Source organism: Stegodyphus dumicola, chromosome 4 (assembly GCF_044657685.1).
Source record: "Stegodyphus dumicola isolate Sdum_Otavi_A_Nest chromosome 4, ASM4465768v1".
Classification (NCBI taxonomy): Eukaryota; Metazoa; Arthropoda; class Arachnida; order Araneae; family Eresidae; genus Stegodyphus; species Stegodyphus dumicola.
The window spans coordinates 254,672,304-254,691,281 of record NC_140771.1 but is presented as its reverse complement, the minus strand read 5'-3'; the positions used below and the strand labels follow the sequence as shown (position 1 = coordinate 254,691,281).

General features: G+C 31.4%; 1 protein-coding gene across 1 annotated transcript in view; it reads right to left on the bottom strand.

The window, feature by feature from the left end:
- l(3)76BDm (trafficking protein particle complex subunit 8 homolog l(3)76BDm) overlaps positions 1-18,978 on the bottom strand; it is a 107,285-nt gene that overhangs the window by 22,320 nt on the left and 65,987 nt on the right. The window contains exons 18-21 of the mRNA XM_085816228.1: positions 15,455-15,724; positions 7,501-7,892; positions 6,462-6,627; positions 2,157-2,241 (exon numbers count right to left, since the gene is read on the bottom strand). Of these exons, the coding sequence (XP_085672354.1) occupies positions 2,157-2,241; positions 6,462-6,627; positions 7,501-7,892; positions 15,455-15,724 (913 nt within the window). The remainder of the gene's footprint in view (positions 1-2,156; positions 2,242-6,461; positions 6,628-7,500; positions 7,893-15,454; positions 15,725-18,978) is intronic.

Below are 18,978 nucleotides of genomic sequence, written 5' to 3'. Positions count from 1 at the left end.
CGTTTAAAAAATATCTAATTAGCATAAATTTGGCATCATATAACATCATCATTGCGCAATGGCCAAAACAGACATGTGCTACGCACATACCTGGGTTGTCACATGAGTATTCTGGCAACACATTGCTTTGCCTCAAATACTTTTTAATGAATTTTCAGTGTAGATGCAGGTAGTCAAAGTACCAATATATTTAAAACTATCTAAATTTTTAAAAAGTAATGGGATCAATAATCTATAATTACTATAATGACGATTTTAAAAATATAGATTCCAGACAAAATATTGGTTTTCTTTCAATGCACATTCCCATTTTAAGCATATTTGTTAACAAAAATATAACATAAATTTACTATCATTTTGTATATTTTAAAAATAATATACTGAAAAACAATAAATTCATGATATATTTTTCATTAATAAAAAAGCAGAACACTATATATATTGGGTTAGTGAGAAAGTAATCCCATCTTATAAAAGAAATTTTTCTAATAATATACACAAATTTTATTGAATTATATATTAACTATTTTGGCCCAATGCTTTTTATCATATTTCTGATAGTAGCATGATTACAAGCTCATAAAATTGCTAATCCTTCCTTACAAAAATTCTGGTGAATACAGTGTGTGTGGCAGCACATCAAATCCAAACTGAAATAGCTTCTAACGAATTATCAGACTTGTGTAAGGTCTGGCATTACATAAAAATAATTATAAATCCATTCTTTAAGATACACTTTTCAGTTTGTCCAGTTGATGGCAGTATACTTTCAAATCAATTGCGGAATTGTCTCTTACATTGTTAAAAATACATATATATATCTAAAAATCACATTAAATACAGAGTATCACTTTTTTTAATTAATATTGACTTTCAAAATGCTTTGAGCTGGCTTGTATCTTCTTATAATATATTCTCCATAATCATTTGGACTTAACACTGTTGTAAACAATCCATTTTTTAATGCCAGTCTTGATTCACTTCAAAAAGGATTAATTTCTTGATAGTTGAAAAGTAATTTTTTTTTTTTTTTTAACATGCAGAATGCACATATCGAGCTAGTAAGCTCGATATGTGCATGCCTTTTCTGCATGCCTCTGTGGTGTGACTGGAAGCACGCTCAATGTGTACTTGGAAGGTACGAAGTTCGAATCCTGGCGAGGGCACCTTGGATTTCTTCAGTTTCCTGAAATGGAAAAACTCTAATGACTCTATAAGTGGCACCTGAACTGAAAGATAATGGATGATAATTCACTATCACCAGGATTTGCAGATTCCCCAGCTGCATTATAATAGAGGCAGTATATAAGGTACTTCCTCCTTTCCACATGCTTTCATGGTTAACTGGAAGCATATTTGGGAGGTCCAAAGTTTGAACCCCGGCGAGGGCTATGTACATTTTTCATGTTTCCAGCATCGATATAACCTAATGGCTCTACAAGCTTTGTAATGAAACCGAGTCATTTCAAGGGATCATTAACAATTGAATTCGACAAATATAATCTCTTAATAATTTCTTGTGTTGTTATTCGGTTGTTTGCCTGAGTTAATACCTAGATTTTCTTTTCTTCAGATTTTAAGTGGTCTTTCAGAACATGATGCATTTTCAGTAACAAAACTGCTAGAATGAGAATCTGCAAACTAGTTTCGAAACTGCTGTTCTGAGAACATATCTTCCCTACACACGTCATATCATTTTTTTCTTGCTTGAACAGCATTCTTATCTCTCTGGTAATAAAAAAGCAAAATATGACAAAAATATTGGTTTTAATTTTGATGGGACAAAATTATTTTAAAATAAGTCTCAAAATGTCAGCTGTTAAAATAGACAATGACAGGTAAGAATGAAGTTGGCTGGTTTAAAAATACAACTAATTACTTTGGTGGTAAGGAAAAAAAATTACTTCCAGGACAACTCAATAAATTTTTCAGATAAAATAAATACTTCAGTTTCTATTTCTTTTAGTTTTAAAACTTTTGGCTGGTACTGTACTTATATCTTTTGAACAAATATCAATCAACTGGAAAATATATTCTTTTCATGCAGTTCTCCCGATTTCTAAATTTTATTCTGCACTATTTTTCAATCACATGAATCAAAATATATGCACTGATAACAAATTCTAATGTGCTGCTAAACATAATAGAATCCTTACCTCTACGGCAATTATCTTCATATGGCAAAAAACACCAATCTTTACTAATGCAGGATATTTGTATAAGGCTGACTTGATTGAGTTCCTAGAATGGGCACAATAGAATCAAAAGAAGCACCAAAACTTCCAATTTTCAAATATTATTATATTCATGTATTTTATCAATCACATTATTTATTTTCCTGTTATCATTACACAAATAATTAAATTGTCATTTATTAAAAATTTCCATAATATTTACAAAAAATTCAACCTATGTTGTATTAATAAAATTAATTTTTAAAATACAGAATTTTGCAAATAGCTTTTAATATGACTTGATACATCAATATGTATAAATTAATTTTTTGATAATCAAAAAAGCATCGCACATTCAGAATTAATACAGATTTTACTAATACTTAGATTACTAATTATTCTAAGTATTAGTAAACTTAATATACTAATACTTAGAATCCAAACATACATATACTGTCAAACTTCATTATAACCTGTACTTGACTAAGAAGACGCTTTTGCCTAGGCATAGGCATAGGCTTCTTTCAATGAATCCCCAATACCTACCTTTCCTACTTTTGTGATGGAAAAATGGAATTATGATAGATTATAGAATAATTTGGCATCCAAAGATGAACTGCTAAATTTTACCAATATGCAGATACAAATATAGATAGTATGAAGGAGAACAAAACTAAAAATATGCAGGACACTGCATAAATATGAAAAATAATACGAGGTAAAGCATGATAATAAGTGTAATACAAGAAATGAAGGCAGCTGCTGCCACAGAAATTTTCATTTACCAGCCACACTTTAATATATATATTCTACAAAGCAAAAAATTGTAATAGTCAATAAACTGTATGCATCCCAAGCAAGAAATCACTACAAAATATGATTGTAAGTATAATGAGAGGCTAATTTCCACATGCTTATTCCCAATAACAACATTCACAGGAAAAAAAAAGAGAGAATTTATGCAATGCTTCGCATTTGGAAATAATTTAGAAAACAACTTTTTCTGCCATAAGATTATCAAATCAAAATAAAGAAACATTAATATATGCAATACTGTCACGTATTCTCAGAAATGGAATCAGAAATAGAAGTGGACTTATCAAATAAATCCCTCGTAAGAAATTTTGACAAATTCAAATGATTACATTTAAAGGCATGTCAAATCATTTCAAAAATAAATTTACAATTCAGATTTTTAAACAACACCAAGTAAAGTTACTTGCAATTTATAACAGCTTTTCTGTGAATAATCAAAATGTGTATTTTAAAAGCACAGAGTGTTGATTGAATGAATATGCATATATGAGTATAGTTGTCAACAATGAGTATGCGTTTAAATATGGGTTAGCTACTTCAAGGATTCTGCCTTTACTATAAAACACCATACAGCTCCCATCCCAAAAGTAGCCATGTTCTACAAAAGCCTAAAGTTTTTGGCAATTCTTTATTCTACTTTGATGCCAGCACAGTAAATCAACAACATTCAGCAATTTATTAACTCAACATTTTAGCCACGCATTTTCAAGACATTTCTCAATAAAATAATGTCTAATTACACATGATATGGGTCTCTTAAGATTGTTTCTATAATGTTAATACACTTTTTTGGGCTTATGAAATGCCTGATCACTCTATGATAAGCTTACTGAGACAGGACGGGATATAGCTTAAATTTCAGAAACATCGATGAAATGGCTAGCCAAAGAATCAAAGGATATATTGTACTTTAAAATACCATGTGTCTATGCCACAAGTTAAAATAATATGGAAAACTATAATCTGTGTCCATGTACAACTAGTGTATTATGTGGCAGTAGTGGCCAACTTCTAAGCCTTTAAGATTTAATTTATGTGTTGGGACTGTAGAATCTGCAATATGAAACAATGGCTATTCAAGGTTCTTCTGGTATTCATCTTAACTTTCAATGAATATGACCTTAAGATGGTTAAAAGTACAAAAATATACACAAATTAAGTTTTTTAGAAAAAATTTATTAACATAGCTGCAGACCGCAAGTAAAAATTCACAGGGCATATGCAGTTCACTGGCCACTGGCTGACCAATGTATGTCAGTGACCAATGAGCTTTCATATGACTCTCTTTTACCACATTAATATGCAATAGCTTTCTGGATTAAAATTATGATATGATTTGAATTTCTGATATAATTTGAAAAAAAAAAAGAATTTTTTTATTGAACTTTAATGCAAATATTAATTGACTAATTATTTTTTAATTTTTATCCAGCACAACATTTATTATCATTGTTATTTTACGTACAAGTTATATTTTTACACATTTGGAACATGAAATTTTCTTCTGTAATAAAAATTTAAATTTACAATAAATTCCAGGCAGCTGCTGAGTTGACCCTGCCCCGATAACCAAATGACACAAAGCAGGTACCCCTGTCCACTTATTCTTATCCAAACAAGATACAGTACTACAACATATTTATTTCATTTTTGTTATTTCTTTATCCGAATAAACAGACACAAAAGTCTGGAATCATAATGGCTTCCTTTCTTAAGGCCAGTTTACACCTGTCCAAGCAGCTCGTAGCGAGCCACTTGTTACGACTACTTTGACAATGTGAACGTTCTCTTCAACCGAGTACAAACATAGGGACGATGAGTTAGTGCTTCCGTTTCTACTTTGAACATGTTGAAAAATCTATCCAGGCAGTTACTCCGAGCAGTGCTCACAGAGATATTGTGACAGTGAGTTTTATAATGTCGAAAATGCCGAGATGAAGTGATAGCCAAACCTTGGCATTTTTTAATGCATACGCATCTCAACACTTCACTGCTTTATTAATAAGTTGCATACTTCTATAATTATGTGAGCTTATATTCATTTTTGTTGCTTTGTATAAAAACATTCTGATGCATTATTTGTTACAATTCAGCTTTGATGTGAAACACTGAGTACAAGTACTTCAGGTGTATTAAGTTTTATACAAATTATGCTAGATGAATTCTAATTTTCTTAAACTATTCGTTTCAGCATTTTAAAATTAAAGTATAATCACTATATTTAATCATTATTAATATTTGTAGATATCACTTTATATAATATTTGAGTGTTGTCCAGAAACACAATTTGTCGGAACTATGTCATAATATATATACTCTTTTATCTGTGATAATATAAGTAATGCTCTTAAGTTTTTTGCTACTTATTTATTTAAGATTTTCTGAATAATTAGGTAGATATTATTCAGTATATTTCTGTTGTGTTAATGGCAACTTTAAACAATGTGAATAATTCCATGTGTTAATTTTGTATTCTGCTCTAGAAATAATACAGTTTCAGTCAAAACTATGCACAGAGAGCTACTGATTCTGGATGAATAAATACATTCTTTCTATTAATAAATTATAAAACATATTATTACTTTTGCATTATTTTGTAAATGATTAATTACGTGTAAATAAATAGTTATATATAGTAGAAAAATTTTGTTAACTTGAATTTCAATAACCCCATTTGACGAAATAACTTCCCTCAATAAACTGAATTTCTTTTAAATCGATTAATAAATATATTTTGAAAGTAAATAAATTTCAGTTATGTTCACAGAATATATTTTTAGTTTTTGTATCTGAAATACAATAAAGTTTTTGTAACTTTGGACATCCTCATCCTGAAATTAATTTAATAGTTGATTTGATGCTCCTAATTCATTGCGGAAGGCTACCCAGTCATGTACTCATTTCCTTTTCTCTTTCTTCTTCTCCCCCCCAAAGAACAGAAATTAATTCTTTAAAAAATATAATGGAACTGCAGAAACTCAGCATTATGAGCCAGCTATCTACCAAATGCATCTCATCATTCTTTCCTTTTGTGGCAAAATACTGTATTCTTGCCAAAACTTCATTATTGGCAGTTTTTTCCCTTGCTGCCATTTCTTCCATTGCTGGCAAATTCCACAAGCAATATTTTAAAATTGAGTTGCACACAAAAAATATCATGCCCATGAAAACCAATGGAACCTATGATAAAACAACAACAATAAAAAGCATGTGAAAATGACGGTGTTGACTGACTGAAGAACCACCTGGAGCCTATTTGCCAGAAGAATGTTTACACACAACACACATGGATACCAGAGTTCAGCATATTTTGAAATTTGGCAATTTCTACTTATCGAAAATACAAAAATTATAAATAATACACTTATTGTTAAATGTTTAGTAACAACTAAAATTGGTAACAAATACTAGATGGAAACAAAATGAAAAACACCCCTCAAATTTTATAAATAAACTCAACATGTAACTTACTTGGCTGATGTTACTAATTTCTACAGAGAGTATCAAACTAGTAGGTACAGCAGCAGGATGGAAACTTGATAACTTATCTTCCGAGCAAAAGCTCCTCATAGCTTTGGATTGAACATACACAGATGGAAGTGTGACAAGAACACTGGAAAGCTGAAGAAGGCGATATCTAAAATAAGTAAATAAGTACAATTCAAGAATTTCAAAAATAATTCTTATTATTTTATAAATATATATAACAGTGACTCCCCATGAACAACAGTATTCTGTTCTAATATTTTGCATACATATTATATTATAAATATTTAAATATTTGAATTAAAAAATTTTAAAATAAAAGGCTGTAAAAGTTCTGCTTAATAAGTTAAACTTTTTTCATGAGCAAAAAACCAAAATTAAACCATAGTAGTTTATAATAATAATAATAATAAAATGAAAAAATCCAAAAACTTTTGCATATTTAATAATGGGCAGTTTAATCAGTAACTTTGATTATCTGCACCCTCGTTTCAACAATCAAAAGAATTTCTGCATTTTTGGTGTACACGTGGTAATAGATCTCTACCTAAACATGCACACAAAGTACAAGTATTTGAGTAAATATGAATTTACATGTTTTATATTTATTATCATTCTGCTGATTAGTGTTTTTTTTATCTGCCAAATAGACTTTTGCTCCTCATGAAACTTCTTATTTAAAATAAAATAATACTTTTTATTATTATTTATGAGCAGAATAATAACTATGAGCTATAAAGATATATGAACAAATTTTTTTCACTTATTCACAAAACTGCCAAATAAATGGTGACTATTTGTGGAAGTGCAGATAATCATAGTACCATTTAAAGGAACAGAATTTTAGTCAAGTGTTCTTTTCTTTGACACAATTAACTCTGGTTATTTCCCCCAAAAGATTTTAAAAATCATTTATGTAAATCAACAATTTGTTCAAATCTTTTTATGTAAGTATTCAGTCCTTAATATTTTAAATTATTAATTAGCAAATTAAAAATTCACATAATTTTTTTAAAAAAATTACCTCAGTTTATGATTGGATGGTTCATTTTCATAATAAAATAAAAGATCAAGGTCATAATCTCCAGGAGTTTCAGGACCTTTGAACCAAAATGGAATTTCTATAGATGCTCCTGAATCTAGCACACAAGGTTCTCCGTCAGGCATCAACACTTCCGTCATCCAATCTGACTCCCATTTTGCTATCACTGGAGACTGCTGTCTGGAAGACGTCAGTTCTTTAAACATATTAGGTGAATCAATGCATTCACCTGGGATTCCAATAGCAAATATTCCCGGTGTTGGTGAAGCAATAATTATCCTGTGCAGTATATGTTTACCAATATTTGTAAATTTTGCAATTACCTTTTGAATTTCTCCACAATAGAGAGAATAAGGAAATGTTTGAAATTCTACCTAAAATATATAAATATAAACTAATAAAAAACTCATTTTAATGGCATTTATTTCAAAACAATACAAACTGAAGTAAAATTGTATCAATTATAAAAGCAAAATTAATCACATTAACCAAATGGTACTGTTTTGTTATCAGGACCAGATTCAGAAATGTATGAATTTATGCGCATGCATATGTATATAATACATGCATAAACAAACATATCCATGCATGCATACATACATTTATTTCTGGATCTGGTCCTGATAACAGAACAGTACCAACCAAATAATATTACACATAAAGATCATTATCACAGAGTTTTCTTCAGTAACACTAAATAATACACTTCAAATCGCTATTGAAGTAAATGGTTTTTCTGCACATAAAATATCTCAGCAGACAAAATTCAAAACTAAAGTACGAATACCATTGCTTTATTTGCAAATAAAACTCTGAAGTCCCGACACTTCAATTACCTCTAAAACCTCTAGCTTGGCTCATTTCTTAGGAAATTAAAATTAACGTCGCTAAATGAGCTGCCATAATCTTTTCAATATCTCCCAGACCCTACACTAATTTAAAGGTTCTTTATGACTACAGTACCTGGTCTAAAACAGTACAAAGCCCCAAATTCAGACATACAATATCTGGAATTATCGAAAGTCCGGTCCTCCAAACCATCAATAGCATTAAAAAAAAAAAAAAAATTTATGCTTGCACATGCATATTTGATATTTTTTCCCTAATAAAACACATGGAGAGTACTGATACTGATAAGTGAAAAGACTACATTTAGTGCTGTTTAAATAGAGAATAACTCATTTGTTATTCAGATAAGCCAAAGACTGACGCCAGAATTTAGGAAAGGCAAAATTTTTAGAAAAGCACTGAGCAACAAAATTAAGGAATAACAAAATCTTTAGAATTTACGAGATATAAAATTTAGGGATGGCAAAATTTTTAGAATTTAAGGCTGTGCTTGGCAGCAAGCTGTCAAGCAAAGTAGAGACTGCACTCGGCCATAAAGTGTCTAGCGGGATCTAATTGTAGAGACTGTATGAGACCATAAAGTGTCTACCACTGACTCTAGATAAACCTTAAGTATATGTGGGAATTTATTTACTTGAAACTCGGATAAGCTTTAAGCAGGTGTGGGAAATGGGCGTAAGTATAATAAATAACTACACTAAATATAATTCAAAATTAGCTTCATCGGTGTGTGACATAAGAAAGTTTAGTGGAACAACATATCTTTTAGTTGCCAATCTCATGGTGTGTATAAGGGAAACTCTTTAAGATATATGATCATAGGTATGAATTTGAAAGTTTTCAAACAATTTGCAAAAAAGCAAAATTTTTGAATTAATGGCATTTGCAAAGAAATGTTGAGAAGTAGTAATAAATGATGATATAACAGTTTTTCATTGTGATGATAATGTCCCAAACATAAGGTTCTAAATTCATAAAACATCACTACCAATAGCGAAGAAAGTAACACAGAAATTGCTGAGCATGAAAAAATTTCGATGCACGATTTTAATGGGAATTCTCGAGATGACAATTAGAGGATTTGAACATTGAAACTTTGTAACTGAACAAGAAATTACATCTATCTATAGAAATAAAAAGAAAATATTAGCCCAAAAAAGAAAGCAACTAAGGCCCATATCACACAACCAACTGTTTCGGACAATTTTTCTGTCTGTTTAACTATTGACCAAAAGACGCACAATTTTTTCCTTCCTTTCGAAAAACATTGCAAATTGTTTTCAAGCAATCAGCTATCAGCTTGTTTGTAATGGAGAACCGGTTTCCCCTGTGTTAACCTCAAAGCGATCTGTGGTGATTGTAAGCCTTAAACAGCTTACACTGAAAAAAAAAAAGTTTAATAAAGCAAAAAAATATTTTTTATATTTATTATTATAATATTTGTTGTTATAAATATATTTGTTGTTTATAAATTTTGATTCCCTTAAGATCATAAATGCTTCATTACTTCAATAACCGTTATTTTATAGTTTCAATTTTATAATTCTACAAGACATGTTACCAGATTTAAACTGATAATCTAATAATACCCAAAAAATTCTAAATCCAGAATCAGGAAAGTCCCAACGAGTCCAGATCTCAGACTTTGTACTGAAAGTATACTATAGAGTAATCCTAGATTCAAAATTAATCTGGCATCTTTACACTGAATCTGTTCCCCCAAAAAAGCAATAGTGAGGTCCTAATTATCTCCTTTATTAAGTCAAAAGCACCCCCTGTCAATTCATAACAAAGCTCTCCTTTATAAATTAATCATATGACCAATTGTTCTGTATGCATGTCTTATCTGGAGCACTACATCTGTGATGCATATTTTAAAATTACATGTCTTCCAAACTAAGACCTTCTGTTTAATACTTAATATAACCTGTTCATTCATACTGATGTGATTCATATTAAACCCTTTAATGTTTCAATTAAATGCGTCATTCATACAGTTTCATGAAATAAGAGTGTCCATAATGAATGTTTACTTTGGTAATGCAAGTTTTTAGACAGATGAGGAAACAGATGTTCTGGAATGTCAATTCCCTCTTCGATTTCATGCCCCCTAAATATACATACTTGCAAATGAACTATTGCTCGGACTTTATCTTCGATTTTGGATGCATTCTTACGTTCTGTTCTACACTCTGTCAGGCCCAATATATTTCAGAACACATTTAGGCACATTGAGCCTAAGAGGTACTTCCTGATTTATTAAACTTTATATATAAAAAGTGTTTTCTGATAAAAATCAAATGCTATCCATTATTATTAAAATTCCACAAGCTATAAAAATATCTAAGGGACAATAAAACAGTTTATATAGTCTTAAAAGGAAACATATTTATATTAAACAAATTTTGTAAAATAACTTTTATAAAGTTGTTGTACAAGGACTAATTATAAATTCAAACTTAATTAAAACTAGAACATAAGTATGTTCTCTCATTCATCTGATACATTAGAAGATATCTGTCCTTCTACTTCTCTTCTATAGCATGGAGGACACAAGAAAACAGCATGTGAAAAGCAGGTAGCAGTGTTACACTTTTTGCACTCATATTGGCTTAATCTTCTCTAGTCTCCAAACACCATGTTTTACATTTGCATCTTTTCAGAGGTATTTGTGGCTCATCATAATTTTCAGACTGTTGTTTATGATTGGGAGCATATCTCTTTAGTTTTTGTTGTAAATGTACTAGCATTACAATAGACTTCGTTGAGAAAATTGTTCAAGCACAAGCTCATTAGACAGTTGTTTTATGAACAATCTTCTTTTCAGAGCTGCATACCCATTACATACATGTATGATCTAAGATATTTCAACTGAAGCAATGTTTAATGTTTAACATTGTGAAAAAGATTACCATGGCCACCGTTTTACATCCAAGATACATTATATGAACCCACATTTTACCTAAAATATCTACTCCTAACTTGGTTTCATTGTAGAAACTGATTATTTCTGGTTTCTGTTTTTTGCCAGTTGAAAGATCAATAGCTTAGTCATCATGCAATGGTGATATAAAAAGAAAACTTTTTGGGGGGGGGCAAAGGGGGGCATAGGATACTAAAACTGAACATCACTACTGAAGCCAGAATTGCGGTCTGGCTTTGGTAGCTCTGTTCATTTTTTTCTAATTGTGCCAACATACAATAGCTTTTCCTGTTTCAGTTCATTCAAAAGACTCACCTGTGTAAACCAGTTGTCACCCATTATGTTTCATCCAGAATCAAGCGAAGGTTCTGCTAACCTTTTCACCACATCAAGTGCTTTGTTGCTTACACAGAAAGGTCTTTCAATTTGTTTTCCCACATAAATTTCCAAATTGAAAGAGTAGAATATTTTGGCATTTACAGGGGAGAAAATTTTGATTCCACACTTAAATGGGTTTAAATGGGATATATTTCCTGAAAGGACAATTATTACAGAAAGCAGACAACCAGATATTACTACAGAAAGCAGGAATCCATGATTTCATCTACCATGACATTTTCACCAACACAGTAGCTCATTTGGCAGTACAACCAACAATAAGTCAACAACTAAGAACAAGCTTCACAGTCCGTGTAGTACATCAGGATTTGTGTTATTGCATGATAACACTTGCCCTCACACTATTTAACAACCATAAATGCCAAACCAGAAGTAAAACAACAAAAATCAGCGTTATGCTTGCAAATTTTCACAGAACTAATTCTGACGAACCATCACCCTCAGCTGCCAAAGCGCAAATGAAAAAGATAAGCTGAGGATGATGGTTTTGTAAAACCATCGAAATTAGTCCCGTGAAAATTTGCAAATATAAAGCTGATTTTTGTTGTTTGATTTCTGGATTAGTACTTGTTCGGCGTGTTATTTTATCTTAATTACAAATGCCAATTTAAATTGGAAGTTTGGAGCATCCTCCATTCAATCCAAACTTGGCTCCTTCTGATTTTCCTCTGTCCATTCATTTGCAGAAATGGCTTGGGGGGCAGCACTTTGCTGACAATCAGGATCTGTGATAGATTGAAATCCCAGCCGGCAAAGATTTTATGCAGAAGGGATTTGTAAATTGGTGAAATGCTATCACAAGTGCTTGGTTGCTTTACATGGTGATTAAGTTGAAAAATAAGACTATAGCTGTACTTTTCGAATGTAAATAAAAAATGTATTATCTCTCCATTCTTTTTTTACTTACAACCATACAGCGGATACTTTCCAAGCTACTCTTATATGAGGTAAATGACTGATTGGTTTATTGAGATTACGGCAAAGCACACTAGAGCTATCTGCATAAGGGGAGGGATACCTTCGTGGAGGACTTTCTAAGGGAAACTGGCTCGTATACATGTTACATATGGGGAAAACCACAAAAACGCCCATGCAACCAGCCCGTTCGCGGGTATATAACTGAAGTGATTAAAATTACCACTTTGTTGGACTTTTAGAACATGAAAAAATCAGCATTTTGTATAGCAACCATGACTGTGACACAGCTTTGCAATGAAAGAAAGAAAATTTTGATTGTGCTTGGAGAGTGTCAGCCCATGCCGTTTCCACGTGCTCCCAAAGTTTATCACGCATAGTAATAAACAGTATATACTGGGCCATTAATTTTCAAATTATGAAGTAGTCACATTCAGTGGATATCAGGTCATATGAGGAGAATGGATGGGCTAACGCAGCAGTGTGACCTGCTGTGAAACAAAAAATTGCTGATCATACCATGCCATGTGCAGTTGCATTTTATCTTGTAAATTTCGCGCATAAGCAAACCTTGAAGGTACGGAAGGACAACAGGCTCTACAACTTTAGAGATATATAGAGTGTGCTAGCAATGTGTATTAGGAAGTGAGGGGTTGAAATTCAAGAACACCCTGAAACTTAACTCTAGCTGGCAGACCAATACTGCCAAAAAAGAATTATGATTTCTGTCTCTGCAATTCTGCTAAACTTGGATATAACCATTGTGGTGCAACAGGCAGAATGACGATTAACCTGAAAAGACAATTCTGTAATTCTTTGTTCATGTTTTGTGCCCAATATACCACTGCAGTCACATATGTCTATGGTGTAGAATCAATGGTAAACACAGCAACAGACACCTTACAAGAATTTCCTCCTACTGCAGACAATGTAAAATACTACATAACACAAATTGTTATATAATTCTCATGCTTCATTTTTTGTATGATTTGTTACTCCTATGCACAATGTAGCCTCGCCCTCTCATTTGGTGATGTTACAAGGCTGATGTAAATTTCCTTGCCTATCAGTCTGTGCCTCCTGCACTCATCAATTAAATATTTGTATCACTGTTACTGGATATTTTCAACACACATACTGGTATCTTGGAAAGATAATTTGCAGTCTCCATAAGCCAAGATTATTCTAGCAAGGTTAGAAATTTTCAAGAATAACTACCATTTTCTAAAATAAGGTGTATTGACATTTCAATGCAAAGGAAGAGCAAATAATAATAATAATAATAATAATCAATGCTTACTGTTTTACCTTTTTATAGTGATTCTAGGTAGCATAACTGGTGCATGTGATTTGTATATGTGCTGCAATGCTAATTAGTTGCATGTCTTATTAAGGTTTACACAAAAAAGAACAATGAATAAAAGTTCTCATAACATACCACTAAATTCTTTATCTATGTAATTGCATTTGAAAAGCTTGAAGCACTTAGCAGTTAAAAATCTGTACTTCACTAAATGCATGAAAAAGCTAAATATTGGGTTATCTGAAATGTTCTGCAGTTTTTCAAATCGAAGAACATTTTCTTCTAATTATTTAGATCGAAGTTTATATTTAAATATGGTCTTTTCTGCTCATGTTGCATAATTTTACTATGTGTTGGGCACAGTTTTTGTTTCAATGCTGTGCTACGAATGAATAACCCAAAACCTCATTTTTATCATATTACGCTCTTTTATGTGTAAAAGAAGAAAAGAAAAAATGCCAGTTAGATTACTTGTGCTTGTAAAATTTACACTGCTATATACACAAAAAGTGCTGTTTCTGGTGACATATTCTGAAAGTGGTTTGAGAAGTTTAAGCATGGAAATTTAAGCCTCAAACATGATGCCCAGTCTCGATGACCCTCCTTTGTAAACACTGACCTATCAAAATAAGCATCACTGAAAATCCTTGTTATACAGTTCAATGACTATGATTAAACATGTAACAGCAGATGATCATTTGAAGAAGATTTGGCAAATAGGCTGCTATGATGCATAGGTACCCCATATTTTTAACAAAGTGAATATGCTTGCTTGAGTTTAAGCATGTGATTCTTTGCTAGGGAAAAAAAAAAAAAAAATCTTTTTGCTCCTTTTTTGAAACAGCTCATTATTGAAGAAGAGACATGGATAAATATTATGGTATTACAAAGAAAAGATTACAAGGTAAGTCAAAAGAACCTCCCTTAGTAAAATCACAATGCGGGGCTGCATGTAAAAAAAAAAAAAAAAAAAAAAAAATTATGCTGCATTTTGGACAGACTACAAAGGAATTGTATATTATGAATTATTGAAACAAAATTGCATAATAAATTCTGAAAACTGTTGTTCCCAAATGGCAGTTTTAAAAGCAGAAATCAAAGGAAAGTGCCCAGAACTGACCAATCTTTATGGTAGTGTCTTCCATCATGACAATGTTTAGTCTCCCATTTTGATGAATCTCAAGACAAACACTGAATTTGACTGAGATGCTGTGTCACCTTCCATATTCACTAGAACTTGCCCTCTCAGATTTTCATCTCTTTGGAACACTCCAATGACTTGGAATTCACTTCTTTGGAGATGGTCAAACAAAAACAAAACATCAGTATTTTTTTTATGAATTACCTAATGATTTTTCAAAAAAAGGGGGGATTTTCTGCTACCTAAGAGATGGCAGAAAGCCATAGAATAAAAGGGTGCTTATGCAATTCAATGAAAGTTTATGTTTTTCCACTGCTTCATTTGTATTTATTATTAATTAAAAAAATGAATGACCAAACATTTTTCATACAAAAATTTGACATAACACTGAAAGTAATAAGCTTACCTGAAGTTTTGCCATTGGGCTCAATACATTTACATTCAGTCTATTATCTTCGGCATAAAATTTTGCCACACGTTCCTTTGCATGCTTATTTAGGCGTGGACCTTTTATGCTAAAGCACTGCTTTCCTTGAAGTGATATAATGGCACTTGAAATCTGATTTGTGGCATCAGAAGATGGCTCTAAATCTTGAGTCTTGACAGCCAATAGACTATATGCTAAACCTTTAATACATAGTTCACCAATTTGCTGGGGAATTAGTAGAAGATGAACCTACATAAAATTTCAAATATTCATAAACAGATTTCACTTAAAATTATAAAATTTTATTTTGAGAATAATAAAATGTATGTTTATCATGAATGCATATTTTATTATGAATACAGTACAGTCAAAAGTCATTAATTCGGACACCCATAATCTGGACCTCAAAGCTACAAACTTTCTGCACATGCGTTGCGTTGACGCACGCGCGTAAGACCTTTAGGGCTGTGAATATGCATGTGTGCATGCACAAAATATGTTTACAAATGTGCATTTAATGTATAACGGACGGTATAAGCTAAGCTAAAATTATCTAATTCAGTTAATGTTGCAGATTGCGTTGTTACTTAATCTTCGAATTGGATCCGGCTTATTATTTTTTGCAGACTGTTAGAGCAATTTTATAAAAATAAGCTTGAACTTTCGATTATGTCATATAGAATTTCTGATATATATTTACTAATATGTAAAGGATCTACAAAGCGAAAGTATGTTTCGAAGTCCATTAAACAAAAAGTGGAATTGCTGCAAAAAATGGATAAAGGCATGTCCTTTGTTTATCTAACCATTCCAAAATCTGTTTATCAATTTCACGCTGCTCTGCGTGTGTGTGTGGGGGGGGGCATTGCGGCGTGCAATGAACTGGAAGTTGATCTGTCAGCACTATCCTTATCTTCAGGGCAGATGTTTTTATTTAATTTAGCTTATAATTCCTTACTAAATGTAGTATTTCATCTCGATGTACTCCATCTTTGATATGATTTAAATCAAATTCCTCGTCATTATAATTCGCTTCCGATAGCCAAGAAAGTGACACTGAGGCTATTGAAAACGAAAAAATTTTGATTGACAAATTAGTGGGTATTCTCGACACAGCAATTATTGGACCTGAACAGCTTTGTAACTGAACAAGAAATTATGTCTGTTTATAGAATTAAAGAGAAAGTATTATCACATAAAAAACGAAGCAACTTAAACAACTTACATTGAAAGAAATGTTTAATAAAGTAAACAAATAAATATTAAGCTTTTTTTTTTTTTTTTTTTTTTGATACCCTTCAGATCATAATTGTTCTTTATTTCATAAATTACAGTTTCATATTTTTAATTTTATAATTTCTGCATGCCATCTTACCAGATTTAAACTGATGATCTATAATACGGAAAAATCGATAATCCGGAATCGCCGAAGTCCCGATGAGTCTGGATTAACGACTTTTGACTGTATATATTCCACAAGAAATACTTTTCAGAGTGATATGAAACATTTACTTTATATGCATACATTTACTTTTTTGTTATATATTTAATCAAACAAAACAAATGTCTAAATATCACATATCAGCATATGAAAGAAACAATGATTTTCAAATGCAGATATTATGAGACAAAAATTACTGATATTATCAGATATTATAGGACAGAAATATGTTTGTGATATCTCATAGCAAGGAATGATCATGCACACTAGGATAGTGTACAGCAGGTCACCAGTTAGATGACAGCTGTCTTCAATCTAGCTTTTCCAACTCCAAAATTCTTTGGCAAGTAAACATTTGACCTTCTTATGGCCATAAGCAAAAAGAAGATAAGTCACAACATTTACAGAAAATTGTGCTTTATAAAAGAATGTTTATAAGCGGAATTTACATTTAAAATAAAAATCTGATGGATGATGCAAATATTTGGCCAGACCTGGATTCAATATGACTCTTGACACAATATAGCTAGTATGTACGAGATGCTGAGATTCAGGAAAATGTGTGCATGATGTTAATGTTTGTTATTAGATACATTATAAAGCTTTCAAATGGACTATGCCCTACAGCAGTGGTCTTCAAATTTTTTGGTAAAGCAACCTTACTTCTGACATTGAGGTAACATGCTGACCAAAAGTTAAAACAATCAATAATCCAATTTAAATTGCTCAAAAACTAGTACTAGATAATATTAAAAATCAGAAAGACCTTTTTTTAAAAAAATTTTAACAGGGTTGCCACTCAAACAGGAGAATGAAATTCCCTGACTTTTCCAGGTTTTCCAGGTGTGTTTCAAGAAAATTCCAGTCTATCCACATAATGTACGTTGGCTGTGCTAAGAGGTAAATTAATTATGGTATTACTTGTATTGTGTAGCAAATTCACTTAATTATTCAGTAAATCCCAGAGGACATTTATTCTTAATTATTCTTGGTATACTTTGTTTGATAATTTTGTTTAGTTTTCCACTTAAGAAACTTAATAAAATTTAAGATATATATATTGGATAACAAATGTATGTTTTATTTAATTATTACTCATGATCATCACCAGTTTAACACGAGGCTAATCCGGTCCTTATAAATCACAATGCAATGCTAAATAGTTAAGTTAGATTTTAGGTAAATTTAATTTGCGTGAGGTATGTTCTTAAAAGGCACCTTAACACTTGAAAACACAAATATAATTATAACAGTTGTTGTTTTCTCCACTGAAGATTGAGATTAGAATCTTCCCAATCTGGAATAAAATAAGGCTTTTTTTGCAGACATTCTGCAGCTAAACGAAAGAAAGAAATCTATTTTAATAAATTGAGGTATTTTATATTTATTTTGCAGCATACATAAGGAAAAAATATGTGCATTAAATTTCGTGATGGTATGTCATCATACTGCTAGAATTAATTTCAGGATTATGCCAGAGAAAATTTCCTGAAATTTGGAAATATTATTTACTAATGATAAATAAATTTAGAGGGAAGAAGCAACATTAAATTATATGAATAACATAAAAATAATTACTTAAAAATTGAATTAGAATAATCAACGATATTTTAGGGAATATAGTTATATTACATGGCTAGCCTAGATGACTGATTACTATTTTTTTATTTTACTGCAAAGTGGCAAGGTATTTATTAAAAAGAAAAAAAAAAAAAAAAGGTTTAAAAAGATTTTGCGGTAAAATTCTAGTATACGGTAAGGCTTTGGCACGATTTTGAAAATTGTCGCCAAGACCAAAATGACCCGTTTACTGCGCATCAAGATGTCGCCAAATCCCATTATTATCTAACCAAAGAACGTCTATGTAAAGAAGAAAAGGTTCCATACAAGTAAAATGCTATTACGCCGCTAGAATGCGGAGGGAAAATTTGCCAAGGGATTTGGCGACGGAACCTGGCGGCCAGAATTTCCCTCTCCGCGATGTGTACAGGAAATTGAGAAACACGTGTTAAGAAGAAACGCTTTTTGACAAAAAGAAAACTACGAAAATCCGTTTTTAAAT